We start from the raw sequence: 17,258 nt of genomic DNA on the forward strand, positions 1-17,258 counted from the left end.
AGAAATACTGTTGTTCCATGTAAAGAAATATGATTGGCCTTTAGAAATGTCACTCAATTATTGGGTCCAAATCACATCCAATCCTGGCCAGGGGTTTTGCAGGACTGTCTTGTTGCTTAGCAGCCCCAGACCCAAACATACGTGGTTATACAAAGTATAGTTTTTTGTTTCTAAAGTCACATGCATTTAGCCCTAAAATAATGTCCTCATGACAAATTGTGATTTGGTTCATTCTAAATAGTAGGCTATTCATTCTCATTCCATACACAGCACTGCAAACACTCATCTATTCATCCTGAATAGAAATTGCTCAGATAACGAACTAAAACTAATATAAACCTTTGGAGAAAAAAAGTGTTTTGCTGAGCCATATAAGGCAATTATAGTTTACTGCTGTAGAAATAAATATTGAAATGTTTTTTTTTCACTCGTTTAATAATGATGGAATGCACAGCAACTTGATCATATTATATTGTATTCTATATTGTACACTTCTAAGACGTGAAATTGTATTTTACCAAAAGTGATTCACCCCTACACATTCGACTGTGCTGTATTTTCCAGAGGTGCATGCCACAGTGTCTGTGACGCCATGACTTGTAATGTAATCTGAGTCTCCAACAAATGAGAATGTGAGATTTTGGGGGAACAGCAAGAACAAGATGGCTGGCCCGGGACAAGGAAAGTGTTTGGCTTCTTTTCCATAAACGAGGCATTTCGTTGATAGTTTTCAGTTTCATTAGTAAATGTTTAGTCTACAAATTAGTTTTGTAACTATATATATTTGTTGTTGTTGATATACCTACTTTTGCAATAGTTTGATCTAAAACTACGCAGACGCTCACTTTCTTGAAGACAGAAACTTTAGTTCTGTTATTTTTCTTTCTTAGTAAGCAATTTACGTTTCGAAGTATATTTGCTGTAAACAGGAACATATACAAATAATCAAAATTAGTTCATCTGTTTCCCGAAATTATTTTGCAGAGTTTGAACTTGGGCAACTTTCTTACATATTTTAATGTGTGCGTAAACATTTCCTTTCTGATATGCGCGTCAAGCCTGACATAAACATAATACTTGTTAGTGGCTAGAGACATAATTGATTTTAACGTTTTGTAAATGTAGTTAGTCTGGCCTTTAAAAGCTTTTCAGTGAATTGGACTAACAATGAGCTCGACTCGGGTCAGATCACAACAACCGCAGCAGAATCAGGCTGGCAGGTCCGCCACGGGCGCAGCGGGTGCGTCCTTGCCGCACAGATTGGACACAAGCGAGGGGATTGAGATGGAGAACATACAGCACCAGGACTTGGGGCTCGGGGGCGCCATAGGCACACCATCACCCCCCTCAAGACAAGCCTGGAGTCGGGACAACCCGGGGTTCGAACCGGAGGATGAGATGATGGGGGCCGATTGGCCTCCGGCTAGCCCGGGGAGAAGATCAGTGTCCACGGGCTCCAGCAGTAGCTGCAGCAGCGGGTTGGGAAGTTACACCGCTGGAGGGAGCAGCACCCGCATCCACCGTGGATTATACCCAACGCCGACAGTGGATGCCCTGCAGCAAGACAGGCATGACATCAAAAGCTGTGGGAAGAGGATACTGGAGAAAATAAGAAGTTAGTGTCACTTACGTTTCCTCCTTGTATGAAGAACACTACAGCTGCCAAGAGGTCTGGACCTTTATGACACAGGAGGTAGTGCACTTGCCCTTTAACTTGTAGAGACCTGTGTCATTGGCTCAAACACCTCTCTGGCCGTTCTTCCTCACTGTTCCATACACCACTTAGGTCAACACACACCTGTAGATGCCCTCATTGGTAATGCACTGGCATCTCAAGCCGAGCATTGATGGTTAAGGAAGGATACTAATGTGTGTGTTGAAATGTTTTTTCCCCCCAGTTCTATGGGGTACTCAGCTGATGGAGGACAGTGACAGCAGCAGAGAGAGGTACCTGAGGAACGTCCTGAGAGAAATGGTCACCTACGTCATCTTCCTTATCACACTGTGTATCTGTAAGTACCACACACACGGGACACACACACGGAGGCTCCGTATGAGGAGGCTACAACAGACTTCTTCCGTCACGACGTACCTCTAAGGCCCTTCTGCTAGTTTGCTAGCCCCGGCTCGCTAACTGTCTGAATCGCCGTGTCTCCAGCCAGCTTAACTACTCACTGGACCCCTATGATCACTTGATGATTATTGTCTTATTTCACTGTAGAGCCTCTAGCCCTGCTTAATATGCCTTAGCTAACCCTTCAGTTCCACCTCCCACACATGCGGTTTAAATTATGCTTCTAGAGACAATATCTTTCTCATCGTCACTCTATGCCTAGGTTTACCTCCACTGTATTCACATCCTACCATACCTTTGTCTGTACATTATGCCATGAATCTAATCTATCGTGCCCAGATACCTGCTCCTTTTACTCTCTGTTCCGAACGTACTAGATGACCAGTTCTTATAGCCTTTGGCCGTAACCTTATCCTACTCCTCCTCTGTTCCTCTGGTGATGTAGAGGTGAATCCAGGCCCAGCAGTGCCTAGCTCCACTCCCATTCCCCAGGCGCTCTCATTTGTTGACCCCTGTAACCGTAGCCTTGGTTTCATGCATGTTAACATTAGAAGCCTCCTCCCCAAGTTTGTTTTATTCACTGTCTTAGCACACTCTGCCAACCCGGGTGTCCTAGCCGTGTCTGAATCCTGGCTTAGGTAGATCACCAAAAACCCTGAAATTTCCATCCCTAACTATAACATTTTCCAACAAGATAGAACTGCCAAAGGGGGCGGAGTGGTAGCCTGCAGAGTTCTGTCATACTATCCAGGTCTGTGCCCAAACAATTAGAGCTTCTACTTCTAAAAATCCACCTTTCCAGAAATAAGTCTCTCGTCGTTGCCGCTTGCTATAGACCACCCTCTGCCCCCAGCTGTGCCCTAGACACCATATGTGAATTGATTGCCCCCCATCTATCTTTAGAGCTCGTGCTGCTAGGTGACCTAGCAGACATGCTTAACACATCGACCATCCTACAATCTAAGCATGATTCCCTCAAACTCACACAAATTATCAATGAACCTACCAGGTACAACCCCAAATCCATAAACACGGGCACCCTCATAGATATCATCCTAACTAACTTGCCCTCCAAATACACCTCTGCTCTTTTCAACCTGCATCCGTAATGTGTCTGCGGTCAAACGACCACCCATCATCACTGTCAAACGCTCCCTAAAACACTTCAACGAGCAGGCCTTTCTAATCGACCTGGCCCAGCCCGGGTATCCCGGTATCCTGGAAGGATATTGACCTCATCCCGTCAGTAGAGGATGCCTGGTTATTCTTTCAAAGTGCCTTCCTCACCATCGTAAATAAGCATGCCCCATTCAAAAAATGTAGAACCAGGAACAGATATAGCCCGTGGTTCACTCCAGACCTGACTGCCCTTGACCAGCACAAAAACATCCTGTGGCGTACTGCATTAGCATCAAATAGCCCCTGTGATATGCAACCTTTCAGGGAAGTGTAACGGGGTTCTTCCTGGGAAGGAGAGGCGGACCATAATGCAGCGTGGTTATAATTCATGGTTCTTTAATAAAGAAACTATACATGAATAAATTACAAAAACAAAAACGTGCAAACCCGAAACAGTCCCGTGTGGTACAAATACTGACACAGGAGACAACCACCCACAAAACCCAACACAAAACAGGCTACCTAAATATGGTTCCCAATCAGAGACAATGACTAACACCTGCCTCTGATTGAGAACCATATCAGGCCAGACATAGAAATAGACAAACTAGACACACAACATAGAATGCCCACTCAGATCACATCCTGACCAAACAAAACATAGAAACATACAAACAAAAATATGGTCAGGGTGTGACAGGAAGTTAGGAACCAATATACACAAGCAGTTAGGAAAGCCAAGGCTAGCTTTTTCAAGCAGAAATTTGCATCCTGTACCACAAACTCAAAAAAGTTCTGGGACACTGTAAAGTCCATGGAGAATAAGAGCACCTCCTCCCACTGTACTGAGGCTAGGAAACACTGTCACCACCAATAAATCCACGATAATTGAGAATTTCAATAAGCATTTTTCTACGGCTGGCCATGCTTTTCAACCTGGCTACCCCTACCCCGGTCAACTGCCCTGTACCCCTCACAGCAACTCGCCCAAGCCTCCTCCATTTCTCCTTCACCCAAATCCAGATATCTGATGTTTTGAAAGAGCTGTAAAATCTGGACCCCTACAAATCAGCCGGGCTAGACAATCTGTACCCTCTCTATGTAAAATTATCCACCGAAATTGTTGCAACCCCTATTACTAGCCTGTTCAACCTCTCTTTCGTATCATCTGAGATCCCCAAAGATTGGAAAGCTGCCGTGGTCATCCCCCTCTTCAAAGGGGGAGACACTCTAGACTCAAAATGTTACAGACCTATATCCTATCCTACCCTGCCTTTCTAAGGTCTTCGAAAGCCAAGTTAACAAACAGATTACAGACCATTTCGAATCCCACCGTACCTACTCCGCTATGCAATCTGGCTTCCAAGCTGGTCATGGGTGCACCTCAGCCACGCTCAAGGTCCTAAACGATATCTTAACCGCCATCGATAAGAAACAATACTGTGCAGCCGTATTCATCGACCTGGCCAAGGCTTTCAACTCTGTCAATTACCACATTCTTATCGGCAGACTCAACAGCCTTGGTTTCTCAATTGACTGCCTCGCCTGGTTCACCAACTATTTCTCTGATAGAGTTCAGTGTGTCAAATCGGAGGGCCTGTTGTCTGGACCTCTGGCAGTCTCTATGGGGGTGCCACAGAGTTCAATTCTAGGGCCGACTCTCTTCTCTGTATACATTAATGATGTCGCTCTTGCTGCTGGGGATTCTCTGATCCACCTCTACGCAGACGACACTATTCTGTATACTTCTGGCCCTTCTTTGGACACTGTGCTAACTAACCTCCAGACGAGCTTCAATGCCATACACAACTCTCCCGTGGTCTCCAACTGTTCTTAAATGCAAATTAAACTAAATGCATGCTTTTCAACCGTTTGCTGCCCGCACCTGCCCGCCCGTCCAGCATCACTACTACAAATACCTAGGTGTCTGGTTAGACTGTAAACTCTCCTTCCAGACCCACATTAAGCATCTCCAAAATCTAGAATCGGCTTTCTATTTCGCAACAAAGCATCCTTCACTCATGCTGCCAAACATACCCTCGTAAAACTGACTATCTTACCGATCCTCGATTTCGGTGATGTCATTTACAAAATAGCCTACCAGCAGGTATATTTCACTGGTTACCCCAAAGCCAATTCCTCCTTTGGCCGCCTTTCCTTCCAGTTCTCTGCTGCCAATGACTGGAACAAACTGCAAAAATCTCTGAAGCTGGAGACTCTTTTCTCTGGTTAAATAAAGGTGAAATATTTTTTTAAATAAAAACACACACCCACAGAGGATGCATGTTGGGCATCATAAGAGTCTTTTTGCATTAAAAATGTTGGCCCCACATCGTAGACATGCATTATTTAAACAGTCAGGCCCGAGGGGGTGTGGTATATGACCAATATACCACGGATAAGGAGTGCCTGGACGCAGCCCCTAGCCGTGGTATATTGGCCATATATCACAACCCCGAGGTGCCTTATTGCTATAATAAACTGGTTACCAATGTAATTAGAGCAGTAGAAATAATGTTTTGTCATACCTGTGGTATACGGTCTGATATACCATGTCAGTCAGCCAATCAGCATTCAGGGCTCAAACCACCCAGTTTATGAACAAGAATAACTATAGGATAGGCAAACCAATATAATTACATTGTAATTAGGTAGTAGTAAAAGTACATACACCTATCAAGTATAGCACTTTTGTGCACTCGCATTTGTATTTTCTTGAAAACATATTGAAGTGGTATTACTATGTAACTGCTGCTCTTAGCTAGGACTAATACTAAGTCCATGAGGATACTTTTTCCCGCTGACCAGCTTTTCTAGCAGAAAAGTCATTTTCCAAACTCCTTATGTCTGATAAACAACTCTGGCAGCGTATCAGGAAAGCTTCCTCAAGCCAGGAACTTCCATTAGAGTTTAGTCACTATTATTGTACGTTTGGGAAAAGGATTGTGGGAAGATGATGAAAGTTCCAGAATACAGCACAACCGAGAGTCAGAATGCTATTAATCTAGTTTCACCACTCCTTATACCACGGCTGCTGAGAGGAAAAGTGTTCCCGTGCCAGAATGGGGTTTTGGGTGGATCAGGAAGTCATTTCCTGGCTGGATAGATGGAGCTAGATCAGCCAGTTTCTCAGCCAGGTGGGAGTCAATGAAATAGAGGCATGGAAAATAGCATATATATGAGCCATATGGGCTATATGTGTGTATGTTGGACTGTTTATGTATATTTATCTAAATATAGCTTAAATATGGACCTGGATGCAGTCCAACAGCATATAAGCAAATACTACAATGGAATGCTGAATAAGTCAGGTTGGATGATACTTTTCTTATCAATCATCATGAAAAACATATACTTAAAAACTTGAAATCAACCAATCCTCCATTGTTAAAATACCACAATCAAATCAAATTTGATTTGTCACATGCGCCAAATACAACAGGTGTAGTAGACCTTACAGTGAAACGCTTACTTACAAGCCCTTAACCAACAATGCAATTTAAAATAATTGGAAAATAATTGTTATGTAAAAAAATATAAACTTTTTTTTTCAAAGTAATAAATAATTAAAGAGCAGCAGTAAAATAACAATAGCGAGGCTATATACAGGGGGTATCGGTAAAGAGTTAATGTTGCGGGGGCACCGGTTAGTCGAGGTAATTGTGGTAATATGTACATGTAGGTAGAGTTAAAGTGACTGTGTATAGATAATAAACAGAGAGTAGCAGCAGCGTAAGGGGCGGGGGGGGGCAATGCAAATAGTCTGGGTAGCCATTTGATTAGATGTTCAGGAGTCTTATTGCTTGGTGGTAGAAGCTGTTAAGAAGCCTTTTGGGCCTAGACTTGGCACTCCGGTACCGCTTGCCGTGCGGTAGCAGAGAGAACAGTCTATGACTAGGGTGGCTAGAGTCTTTGACAATTTTTAGGGCCTTCCTCTGACACCATCTGGTATAGAGGTCCTGGATGGCAGGGAGCTCGGATCCAGTGATATACTGGGCCATACTCATTACCCTCTGTAGTGCTTTGTGGTCGGAGGCCGAGCAGTTGCCATACCAGGCAGTGATGCAACCAGTGAGGATGCTCTCGATGGTGCAGCTGTAGAACTTTTTGAGGATCTGAGGACCCATGCCAGGTCTTTTCAGTCTCCTGAGTGGGAATAGGTTTTGTCTTGACTGTCTTGGTGTGTTTGGACCAAGATAGTTTGTTGGGGATGTAGACACCAAGGAACTTGAAGCTCTCAAACTGCTCCGTCGATCAGAATGGGGGCGTGCTCGGTCCTCCTTTCCCATAGTCCACAATCATCTCCTTTGTCTTGATCACATTGAGGGAGAGGTTGTTGTCCTGGCAGAACACAGCCAGGTCTCTGACCTCCTCCCTATAGGCTGTCTCATCGTTGGCGGTGATCAGGCCTACCATGGTTGTGTCATCCGCAAACTTAATGATGGTGTTAGAGTCGTGCCTGGCCATGCAGTCATGAGTGAACAGATAGTACATGAGGGGACTGAGCACGCACACCTGAGGGGTCCCCGTGTTGAGGATCAGCGTGACGGATGTGTTGTTACCGACCCTTACCACCTGTGGGCGGTCCGTCAGGATGTCCAGGATCCAGTTGCAGAGGGAGGTGTTTAGTCCCAGGGTCCTTAGCTTAGTGATGAGCTTTGAAGGCACTATGATGTTGAACGCTGAGCTGTAGTCAATGAATAGCATTCTCACCTAGGTGTTCCTTTTGTCCAGGTGGGAAAAGACAGTGTGGAGTGCAATAGAGATTGCATCATATGTGGATCTGTTGGGGCAGTATGCAAATTGGAGTGGGTATAGGGTTTCTGGGATAATGGTGTTGATGTGAGCCATGACCAGCCTTTCAAAGCACTTCATGGCTACAGACGTGCGTGCTATGGGTCGGTAGTCATTCAGGCAGGTTACCTTAGTGTTCTTGGGCACAATGATTATGGTGGTCTGCTTGAAATATGTTGGTATTACAGACTCAGTCAGGGACAGGTTAAAATGTCAGTGAAGACACTTGCCAGTTGGTCAGCGCATGCTCGGAGTACACGTCGTGGTAATCCGTCTGGTCCTGGGCCTTGTGAATGTTGACCTGTTTAAAGATCTTACTCACATCGGCTATGGAGAGTGTGATCACACAGTCGTCCGGAACAGCTGATGCTCTCATGAATGTTTTAGTGTTACTTGCCTCGAAGCGAGCATAGAAGTAATTTAGCTCATCTGGTAGGTTCGTGTCACTGGGCAGCTCGCGGCTGTGCTTCCCTTTGTAGTCTGTGATAGTTTGCAAGCCCTGCCACATCCGACGAGCGTCAGAGCCCGGTGTAGTACGATTCATTCTTAGTCCTGTATTGACTATGGAACGCTGAATACGTTTTATCCCTGTGACTTTGCTGCTTGTGGAAGTGTAAGCCTATTCTCTGTGCATGGGAGCTGGTTGACCAGATTCAAGTATACACAGACGTTTGGGGTTACAACTGTTCTCCTGGCACCAATGACATGGATGTCAATTAAGGCAGCCCTATTCAGAGGTATTGGGTTAAATGCGTAAGACACATTTCGGTTGAATCCATTCAGTTGTGCAACTGACTAGCTATTCCCTTTCCCCTATACGTTTTTGTTTTCAGTGGCATCTTAAACAGGTCTTGGCCTCAGAGAGTCGTGCCTGGCCATGCAGTCATGAGTGAACAGAGAGTACAGGAGGGGACTGAGCACGCACCCCAGGGGGGTCCCTGTATTGAGGTTCAGCACTGTACCTGTTGGACCATTCAGAGAGAGAAACACATGATCAAAACAAAGATGTAGTTCACAATATTGTTACATACATTTCTTAGAAGTGTAAGCCGTTGGCAAAAAAGACAGTCAAAAAATGGGGGGGATTGTTTTAAGAAAGTCATACCATGGACCATTTTATTTAAAATTTTAGGACCCCTTTAGGTATATATATATATATATATATATATATATATATATATATATATATATATATTATATATATATATATAATATATATATATGTAACTTTCAAAATACAAAAATCATCCCATCATATGACTTAAAATACAGCATCATATGATGCAAAATGCATTATATGGGGATGATTTCTGTATTTTGAAAGTTACATATCTTGAAAATTTTATTGCTGACAAGCAAAATATTTCGGGACTATGTCAACAATGGACAAATGAAACAAATACCAAAAGATAGTTTCTGGGTAGTTTTCTTTTAAACTGATGGATTTTGATGGGGATTTTTTAAATTATGTTACTAAGATTGATGCACCGATGTGTCAATGGACTATGTGGGTAAACACAATATAGGCTAATACAACTGTAGCATGACAGTAATATATAGTATAACGATAGGATAACATTAATGCCGTTATTCATTATTTTAAACATTGGTTATGTATACAAGCATTTATGAAATAAACAGTTATTAGAACATGCTGAACAGGTATGCTGTGTGTAACTAAAAACACAAAGGAAAATGCACCATAATCTCATGCCGAGAAACTCTTACAGTCTCTTCTGTTGTGTTGTGTAGTAACCTATGGGATGGTGGGCTCCAACATGTACTACTACACCAAGGTGATGTCCCAGCTCTTCCTGGATACACCACTGTCCCCGGGGGACACAGCCACATTCAGAAGCCTCTCAACTATGGGTGAATTCTGGAAGGTGAGTCAATTCAATGAGTCAATTCCCCGGTTTGCTATGCAGTGGTTTAATCTCCTGCTTTGTGCTTTTTGTCTGATTGGAAAATAGAGCTTGGTGCTTAGTTATGGTATAACAAAGATGCCAATGCATGCCAATGACCATGCTCAGTTACACTATATATACAAATGTATGTGGACATCCCTTCAAATGAGTGGATTTGTCTATTTCAGCCACATCCAGTGCTGACAGGTGTAAAATATTGAGCACACAGCCATGCATTCTCCATTAAAAAAACATTGGCAGTAGATTGGCCTTACTGAAGAGCTCAGTGGCACCGTCATAGGATGCCACCTTTCCAACAAGTCAGTTTATCACATTTCTGCCCTTCCAGAGCTGCCCCGGTCAACTGTAACTGCAGTTATTGTGAAGTGGAAGTGTCTAGCAGCAACAACGGCTCAGCCGCAAAGTAGTAGGCCACGCAAGCTCACAGAACGGGACCCCCAAGTGCTGAAGCGCGTATTGCTTAAAAATCGTCTCACTACTGAGTTCCAAACTGCCTCTGGAAGCAACGTCAGCACAACAACTGTTCGCCAGGGCTTCATGAAATGGGTTTCCATGCCCGAGCAGCCGCACACAAGCGGTGTAAAGCTCACCTTAATTGGACTCTGGAGCAGTGGAAACGCTTTCTCTGGAGTGATGAATCATGCTTCACCATCTGGCAGTCCGACGGATGAATCTGGGTTTGGAGGATGCATAGTGCCAACTGTAAAGTTTGTTGGAGGAGGAATAATGGTCTGGGGCTGTCTTTCATGGTTCGGACTAGGCCCCTTAGTTCCAGTGAAGGGAAATCTTAACGCTACAGCATATAATGACATTCTAGACGTTTCTGTGCTTCCAACTTTGTGGTAACGGTTTAGGGAAGGCCCTTTCCTGTTTCAGCATGACAATAATTGCGTGCACAAAGCAAGGTCCATACAGAAATGGTTTGTCGAGATCGGTGTGGAGGAACTTGACTGGCCTGCACAGAGCCCTGACCTCAACCCCTTCGAACACCTTTGGGATGAATTGGAACACCGACTGCGAGCCAGGCATAATTGCCCAACCTCACTAATGCTCTTGTGGCTGAATAGAAGCAAGTCCCTGCAGCAGTTCCAACATGTAGAGGAAAGCCTTCCCAGAAGCTTTTCCTCTACAACTCTGTATTAATGCCCAGGATTTTGGAATGAGATATTCGACGAGTAGGTGTCCACATACTTTTTGTTGTGTAGTGTATATGAAGCATAAAACCAAAGCAGCACTTAAAAGTATTTAGTTCAAATCACATTAATTAACACCAAATAGAACAATGGAGCGTTTCCATGAATCTAGTTAGAACCTAACAGACCAGCAGAGCTTTCAGTTGAAATTCTCTCTGTAACCAGTGCGTGTCTCTCCACCATGCAGTTCACAGAGGGTCCCTTCCTGAACGGGATGTATTGGGAAGTATGGTACAACAACAAGAGTCTCCCTGAGAACCACAGTATGATCTACTATGAGAACCTGCTACTGGGGGTGCCCCGCCTCCGCCAGGTCAAAGTTCGCAACGAATCCTGCTCCGTGCACGAGGACCTTAGGGATGAGGTGCAGGACTGCTACAACATGTACACCCCGAGCAACGAGGACAGCGCCCCCTTTGGCCCCATGAACGGAACTGCGTACGTCTACTAAACTACTCTGCACTACTGTTAGATGTACAGTATAGTTCAATGGTAACGTATAAGAAAGCAACCATAAAGCTACAATTGGTTGTAATGCTAGAGACTAAACCAAAGCAATAGTTACATCATGTGCTCTAGTGTTAACTGAAAGCACATTATGGATGCTGTCCACCAGATAAAAGTATGGCATATAAGGTCACTCACCAATAGCCACCAGTGAATACCAGGCCAAACTGTTTCACTGTGGCTCTATGATGAGTCTGACTGTCTGTCTTTCCACCAGGTGGATGTACACAGAGGAGAACAGCCTGAATGGGAGTAGTTACTGGGGCCAGGTGGCTACCTACGGTGGAGGGGGGTACTACCAGGACCTGGCCCGTTCCAGAGATGAGTCAGCTGGCTTGCTACGCTCCCTAAAACACCAGCTGTGGCTGGACAGAGGAACCAGAGCCGTCTTCCTGGACTTCTCTGTGTACAACGGCAACATCAACCTCTTCTGTATTGCCAGGTACAGAGCCCAGAGTTATTACATACGTATTACATGTTACTTAGGACTGTTTCACACTGGTTATATAGGTGATACATAGGTTCAATCCAGGCTCTCAAGACATCCGTGGTTGGGATCAATGACTCATGCAATCCAATGGGAGTTCTCTAGTTACCATCCTCATCCACAATCTGGTGTCATTGAACCTCGATTTTCACCCTAGAGAGGCTGAATACGGAATATCTCTTGTTCATTCAGTTTAACCTGTCTGCTTAACTGCGGGGATAAATACAGATTAATTGAATTGAATGTTTCAGGTTGGTGGTGGAGTTCCCCGCTACAGGAGGCGTTGTCACTTCCTGGCAGTTTCAGACGGTGCGTCTGATTCGCTACGTGTCCAGCTGGGACTACTTTGTCGGGGTGTGTGAGGTGGCCTTCTGCCTCTTCATCCTGTACTACGTGGTGGAGGAGGCCCTGGAGATACGCCTCCACCGCCTGCGCTACTTCAAGAGTGTGTGGAACTGCCTGGATGTCCTCATTGTTGTGGTACGTAATTCAAGATGGCTGCCCTAGCAGGGAGTAGGAAGGGATGGAGTCCCCCTGAAACACCCTGAAACAAGTAAAGAAGGGCTCTGTTCCAGTATCCACACTAGCATACTACTTAGAATGAGCTAGTGCAATGAACATGCATTCTAAGTGGTAGGCTAGTATAGATATTGGAACAAATGGAAGAGGTTTGTGATCCAAATATTGTTGTGTTGAGATTCCAAATATCCCCCTCCTCTTTTTCCAGTTGAGTGTTTCTGCCATAATCATCAACATCACCAGAACATCAGTGGTGAGCAATCGTCTCAAAGACCTTCTGGAGAACCACAGCGCCCACCCCAGCTTCGCGCCTCTGGCACACCTCCAGGTTACGTTCAACAACATGGCCGCAGTCATCGTCCTTTTCTCCTGGGTGAAGGTAAGAATGGCTTGACAGGCTGAATGTAGCAATTGAGTGGGAATTGACCAGGAGCAGAGCTTGAACCAGACACTCTACAGTTGGTTACAGGATGAGAGTACTACTACCTGTGCCATAAAGGTCCAGACCTGTTGGCAGAAGCCAAAGTATGCTCCCATAAAGTGAGACTATATTGGCATGATTTTAATACAAATTCAAAAAAGACAGAATTGATATAACGCTTTTCAAAGACACTTGAATTCTAACCTGGTTTCTGCTCATCTCTCCTCTTCAGCTCTTCAAGTTCATCAACTTCAACAAGACCATGAGCCAGCTGTCCACCACCATGTCTCGCTGTGCCAAGGACCTCATCGGCTTCGCCATCATGTTCTTCATCATCTTCCTGGCCTACGCTCAGCTGGCCTACCTGGTGTTTGGCACCCAGGTCAACGACTTCAGTACCTTCCAAGCCTGCATGTAAGTAACATTGGTTTGATTGGAATCAACCCAGGTTCCAAGATTCTCAGTTCTTTAGGTTCTCCATAGACAACCAGGGCTCCCATTGAGTGATTTGAATTTTGTTTGGAATTTGACCCATTGGAACTATAATGGTAACGCACCCCTATAGCTTCATCTTAGCCTCTTCATAGCTTCTTCTTCTTGTCTTCTTTTCCATGTAGTTTTACCCAGTTCCGCATCATCCTGGGAGACTTTGAGTTCTCTGAGATAGAGGAGGCTAACCCAGTCCTGGGACCCATCTACTTCATCACCTTCGTCTTCTTCATCTTCTTCATCCTCATGGTGAGTTTTGATACACTACCATTGATAAATGTGTGGTTATATTGATATATATTCATATTGTACTATTTGATCTACATTATCTAGAGAGATTAAAGTTTGCTCTGACTGTTTTTTGTCTCCCTGTAGAATATGTTCCTGGCCATCATTAATGACACCTACTCAGAGGTGAAGGCAGACATGTCCCAGCAGAGGTCTGAGATGGAGATGACGGACCTCATTAAAAAGGTACGGGACCCAAATGGTATGTGGGGTTATTTGTTCTAGTAGGTGTATGTGATCCCTTAACGTGTCTTTGTAGCTGAGTATTTCAAACAACTGCAAGCTGACTTGTATCATAGCAACTTCATATTTAAGATTCTATGAAGTAAAGAGTTCAATTGAAAAGGAGACTCAAGTTAATGTAATTTTACGTTACTGTTGAATATTATCAACATGAATACTGAATAACTGCTAAATGCAGAATGAAAATGGCAACAACATTCACCTCCGAGTTGATAGGTGTCCTTGAGTTTGTCCGAGTGTTGTTTCTCTCCCTGCAGGGCTGTAACAAAGCCTTGATGAAGCTGAGACTGAAGAAGACCACTGTGGATGACATCTCAGACAGTCTGCGCCAGGCCGGTGGGAAACTCAACTTCGGCGAGCTCCGCCAGGACCTCAAAGGGTGAACGCTGCAGCCCCTGAAACCAAACTGGGGTTTCACTGACTAATTCATAAACATACACTATTTCATTAATTTATACATACATATGAAGAAAGACATCAAGACACAGGTGACATGTAATAGTACAACTAAATGTGTTGTTGTTTGTGTATTTAGAAAGGGCCACACGGATGAGGAGATTGAGGCCATCTTTGCCAAATATGACCACGGTGGGGACCAGGAGCTGACTGAGCACGAACACCAGCAGATGAGGGATGACCTGGAGAAAGAGAGAGTGAGTGGACACACACACACACACAGGGCAACGAGCTACACACACACGTTTGCAGATGTTCAGTGTGTCTCTGCACATATGGCCAGGAGGACCTGGATCTGGAGCGCAGCTCGTTGCCCAGACCCACCAGTGGGCGGAGCTTCCCCCGTAGCCATGACGACTCGGAGGAGGATGACGATGAGGACAGCGGTCACAGCTCCCGTCGCCGTGGCAGCAGCTCAGGAGGCGTGCCCTACGAAGAGTTTCAAGTGTAGGTCGAGTTCTATTACCAGCCAAGTTGAAGTATTGGGCTTTTGAAAGGTCCTCTGTGTGTTTCCGACAGAGGATGTACCTGATATTTAAATGTTTTAAACCATGTGTCGTAACTATGGATATAGCATGTTATATAAACGTGTTATTGACATTATTGTTCTGTTCTATTCCAGGCTGGTGCGTCGTGTTGACCGGATGGAGCACTCCATAGGTAGTATAGTGTCTAAGATCGATGCAGTGATTGTGAAGCTGGAGGCCATGGAGAGAGCTAAGCTCAAGAGGAGAGACGTGCTGGGAAAACTGCTGGAGGGGGTGCTGGAGGTGAGACGGAATGTACATGGGACACACACACACACACATATGCCCATCTCGCCCACACCAAACACTTTTTAAAAATCTTTCCTTCCCCTCTCTTTCTGTCCATCTCTCTCGTTCCAACATCTCCCTTCTCCCTTTTGTCCCCCCCTCTCTCTGACTTTTAGACTATTTATATGGTCAATATGTTAGGGTATTATGTCTGTTTGTAACAGTGTGTTATATGTTTAAGGACTCTTGGAAGATTAGTCCAAATGATGACTAAAAGATACTAATAAAATAAAATCTCTCCCCCAGGATGAGAGGCAGGGTCGGGACATGGACGTCCAGAGAGAGCAGATGGAGCGGCTGGTAAGGGAGGAGCTAGAGCGCTGGGAGTCTGACGACACTGTCTCACAGGTCAGCCATCACCAGCCCTCCACTGCCATTGGTCCAGGAGCCCAACCACGCCCCCGCCCCTCCTCCTCCCTTTCTACTGATGGGGTGGACGCTGGGGGTAATGGGAGTGGCCACGTGTAAAACTCCGCCCACCAGAAAGTTACACGGTAACGAGAAAGGGACATTATAGTATTTTTTACAGGTTCTAAGCGCCAAATCCTTACTTGAGATGTGTGCATGCAATTTGAATTTTCTGAAAATGTTCCCATTGACCTCAATGGAAGATTATCGTGGAAGTCCGAGTTACGCAATCAAATTTTAAGTAAGGATTTGGACCTATCGGAGGCTAAGTGTAACTTTTTAAGAGACATTTTAGTGAGGTTCGAGATTGTATTCATTGGTTGTGGCACAATAGGTTGTCACACAAATGAAGATATCCTTGTGTAAATGTCCTTTCTGGTCGTGTTCTACATTATATACCAGTACATAGTCCCATCATCATCCCTCTGTGTTTGTTTGAAATCTTTACACATGATACCACAATGGCAAAGTCACGTGCACGGCACCTCAGCTATCTAAGAGTGTGAGTGAAACCCACCCAATAGACTCATATGGTCTGAAAACAGTCCTACGTACGCCATCTATAAGATGGTACATGCTTTAAGGCAAGCAAAATATGACCTGATACATTTACAAAGCTTACAGTGCAAGCACAAGTACATGATTGTAGCGTTTAAAATGAAGAATTCGGGTACATGAAGATGCTGGACACAATGAAGGTTTTGATTATAGTGGAGATATTACATGTGATGTAAATGAACTAGCCTCTTAAGCTATTTCCATTTGGTTTATATTCTAAGAATACACGGCATATCATTGCTTTTCCTGTGCGGGTACGTAGCTCAAGGGCTTTTGGTTTTTGGTTACACCGTATATGCACGCACGCACATCTTGATATTCCACAGGGAATGGTCTCATCGATCGTTCATTTGCTGCTTTCCTTTTTTGTCATTTTAATATAGTTACAAGTGTGGCTCATCCTGTCATAATTACTAACCTATATCACTTTGTAATGACTTACAAAACACCCTTTTTATAAATGCATAATATGATACATATTGTAACTTGAAACAAACTTCGATTCGGAGTGCATCTAGGGTCATGTGATCCTCGTGTGTATTATTATGTACGGTACCTTGCAGTATTTTGTAGTCGTTTTGTAATTTTTTTGTGGTTACATACTGTATATCAAAGGTGTGAAAAATAAAGTGTGTTGTGATGCTAAAACGATGAAGTGGTGTGTGTTAAAAAAAATCCTACATTTAATCCCGGGTCGTTGTTTGATACGTTTGAACACACCGATAGTGACTCTAAACCTTGAATATAAGGTGTCAGTAATGGACCTGTCATGTACATTGAACCGGTTTGATTGGAGTTGATATATGTTGGGGGATTAGATGAGATTAAATGGGATTATACCCCCTATTGACCTAAATGCCTGTTCTGGAGACGAGACGCCTGCTCTGTCACCAAAAAGGTCTCTCTGTTACTAAAAGGTCTCACAAAGGTGACCATTTAGGCCTCTGTATGTGTTCTAG

General features: G+C 44.3%; 1 protein-coding gene across 2 annotated transcripts; it reads left to right on the forward strand.

Annotated features, from left to right (window-relative positions):
• Positions 1 to 621: 621 nt before the first annotated feature.
• pkd2 (polycystic kidney disease 2) lies at positions 622 to 16,950 on the forward strand. Of its 2 annotated transcripts, none has more exons than XM_042316793.1 (15): positions 622 to 1,615; positions 1,899 to 2,012; positions 9,740 to 9,873; positions 11,296 to 11,546; positions 11,833 to 12,057; positions 12,354 to 12,582; positions 12,830 to 13,000; positions 13,275 to 13,456; positions 13,660 to 13,780; positions 13,907 to 14,005; positions 14,320 to 14,441; positions 14,598 to 14,715; positions 14,805 to 14,965; positions 15,141 to 15,288; positions 15,580 to 16,950. In XM_042316793.1, the coding sequence occupies exons 1-15, from the start codon at positions 1,168 to 1,170 to the stop codon at positions 15,799 to 15,801; spliced, it is 2,745 nt and encodes a 914-aa protein (XP_042172727.1). In that variant the 5' UTR covers positions 622 to 1,167; the 3' UTR covers positions 15,802 to 16,950. The 2 variants fall into 2 exon arrangements, with proteins under 2 accessions (XP_042172727.1, XP_042172726.1); XM_042316792.1 differs by having other exon boundaries at positions 623 to 1,615; positions 14,802 to 14,965.
• The last annotated feature ends 308 nt before the right edge of the window (positions 16,951 to 17,258 follow it).

Source organism: Oncorhynchus tshawytscha, unplaced genomic scaffold, assembly GCF_018296145.1.
Source record: "Oncorhynchus tshawytscha isolate Ot180627B unplaced genomic scaffold, Otsh_v2.0 Un_contig_6829_pilon_pilon, whole genome shotgun sequence".
Lineage (NCBI taxonomy): Eukaryota > Metazoa > Chordata > Actinopteri > Salmoniformes > Salmonidae > Oncorhynchus > Oncorhynchus tshawytscha.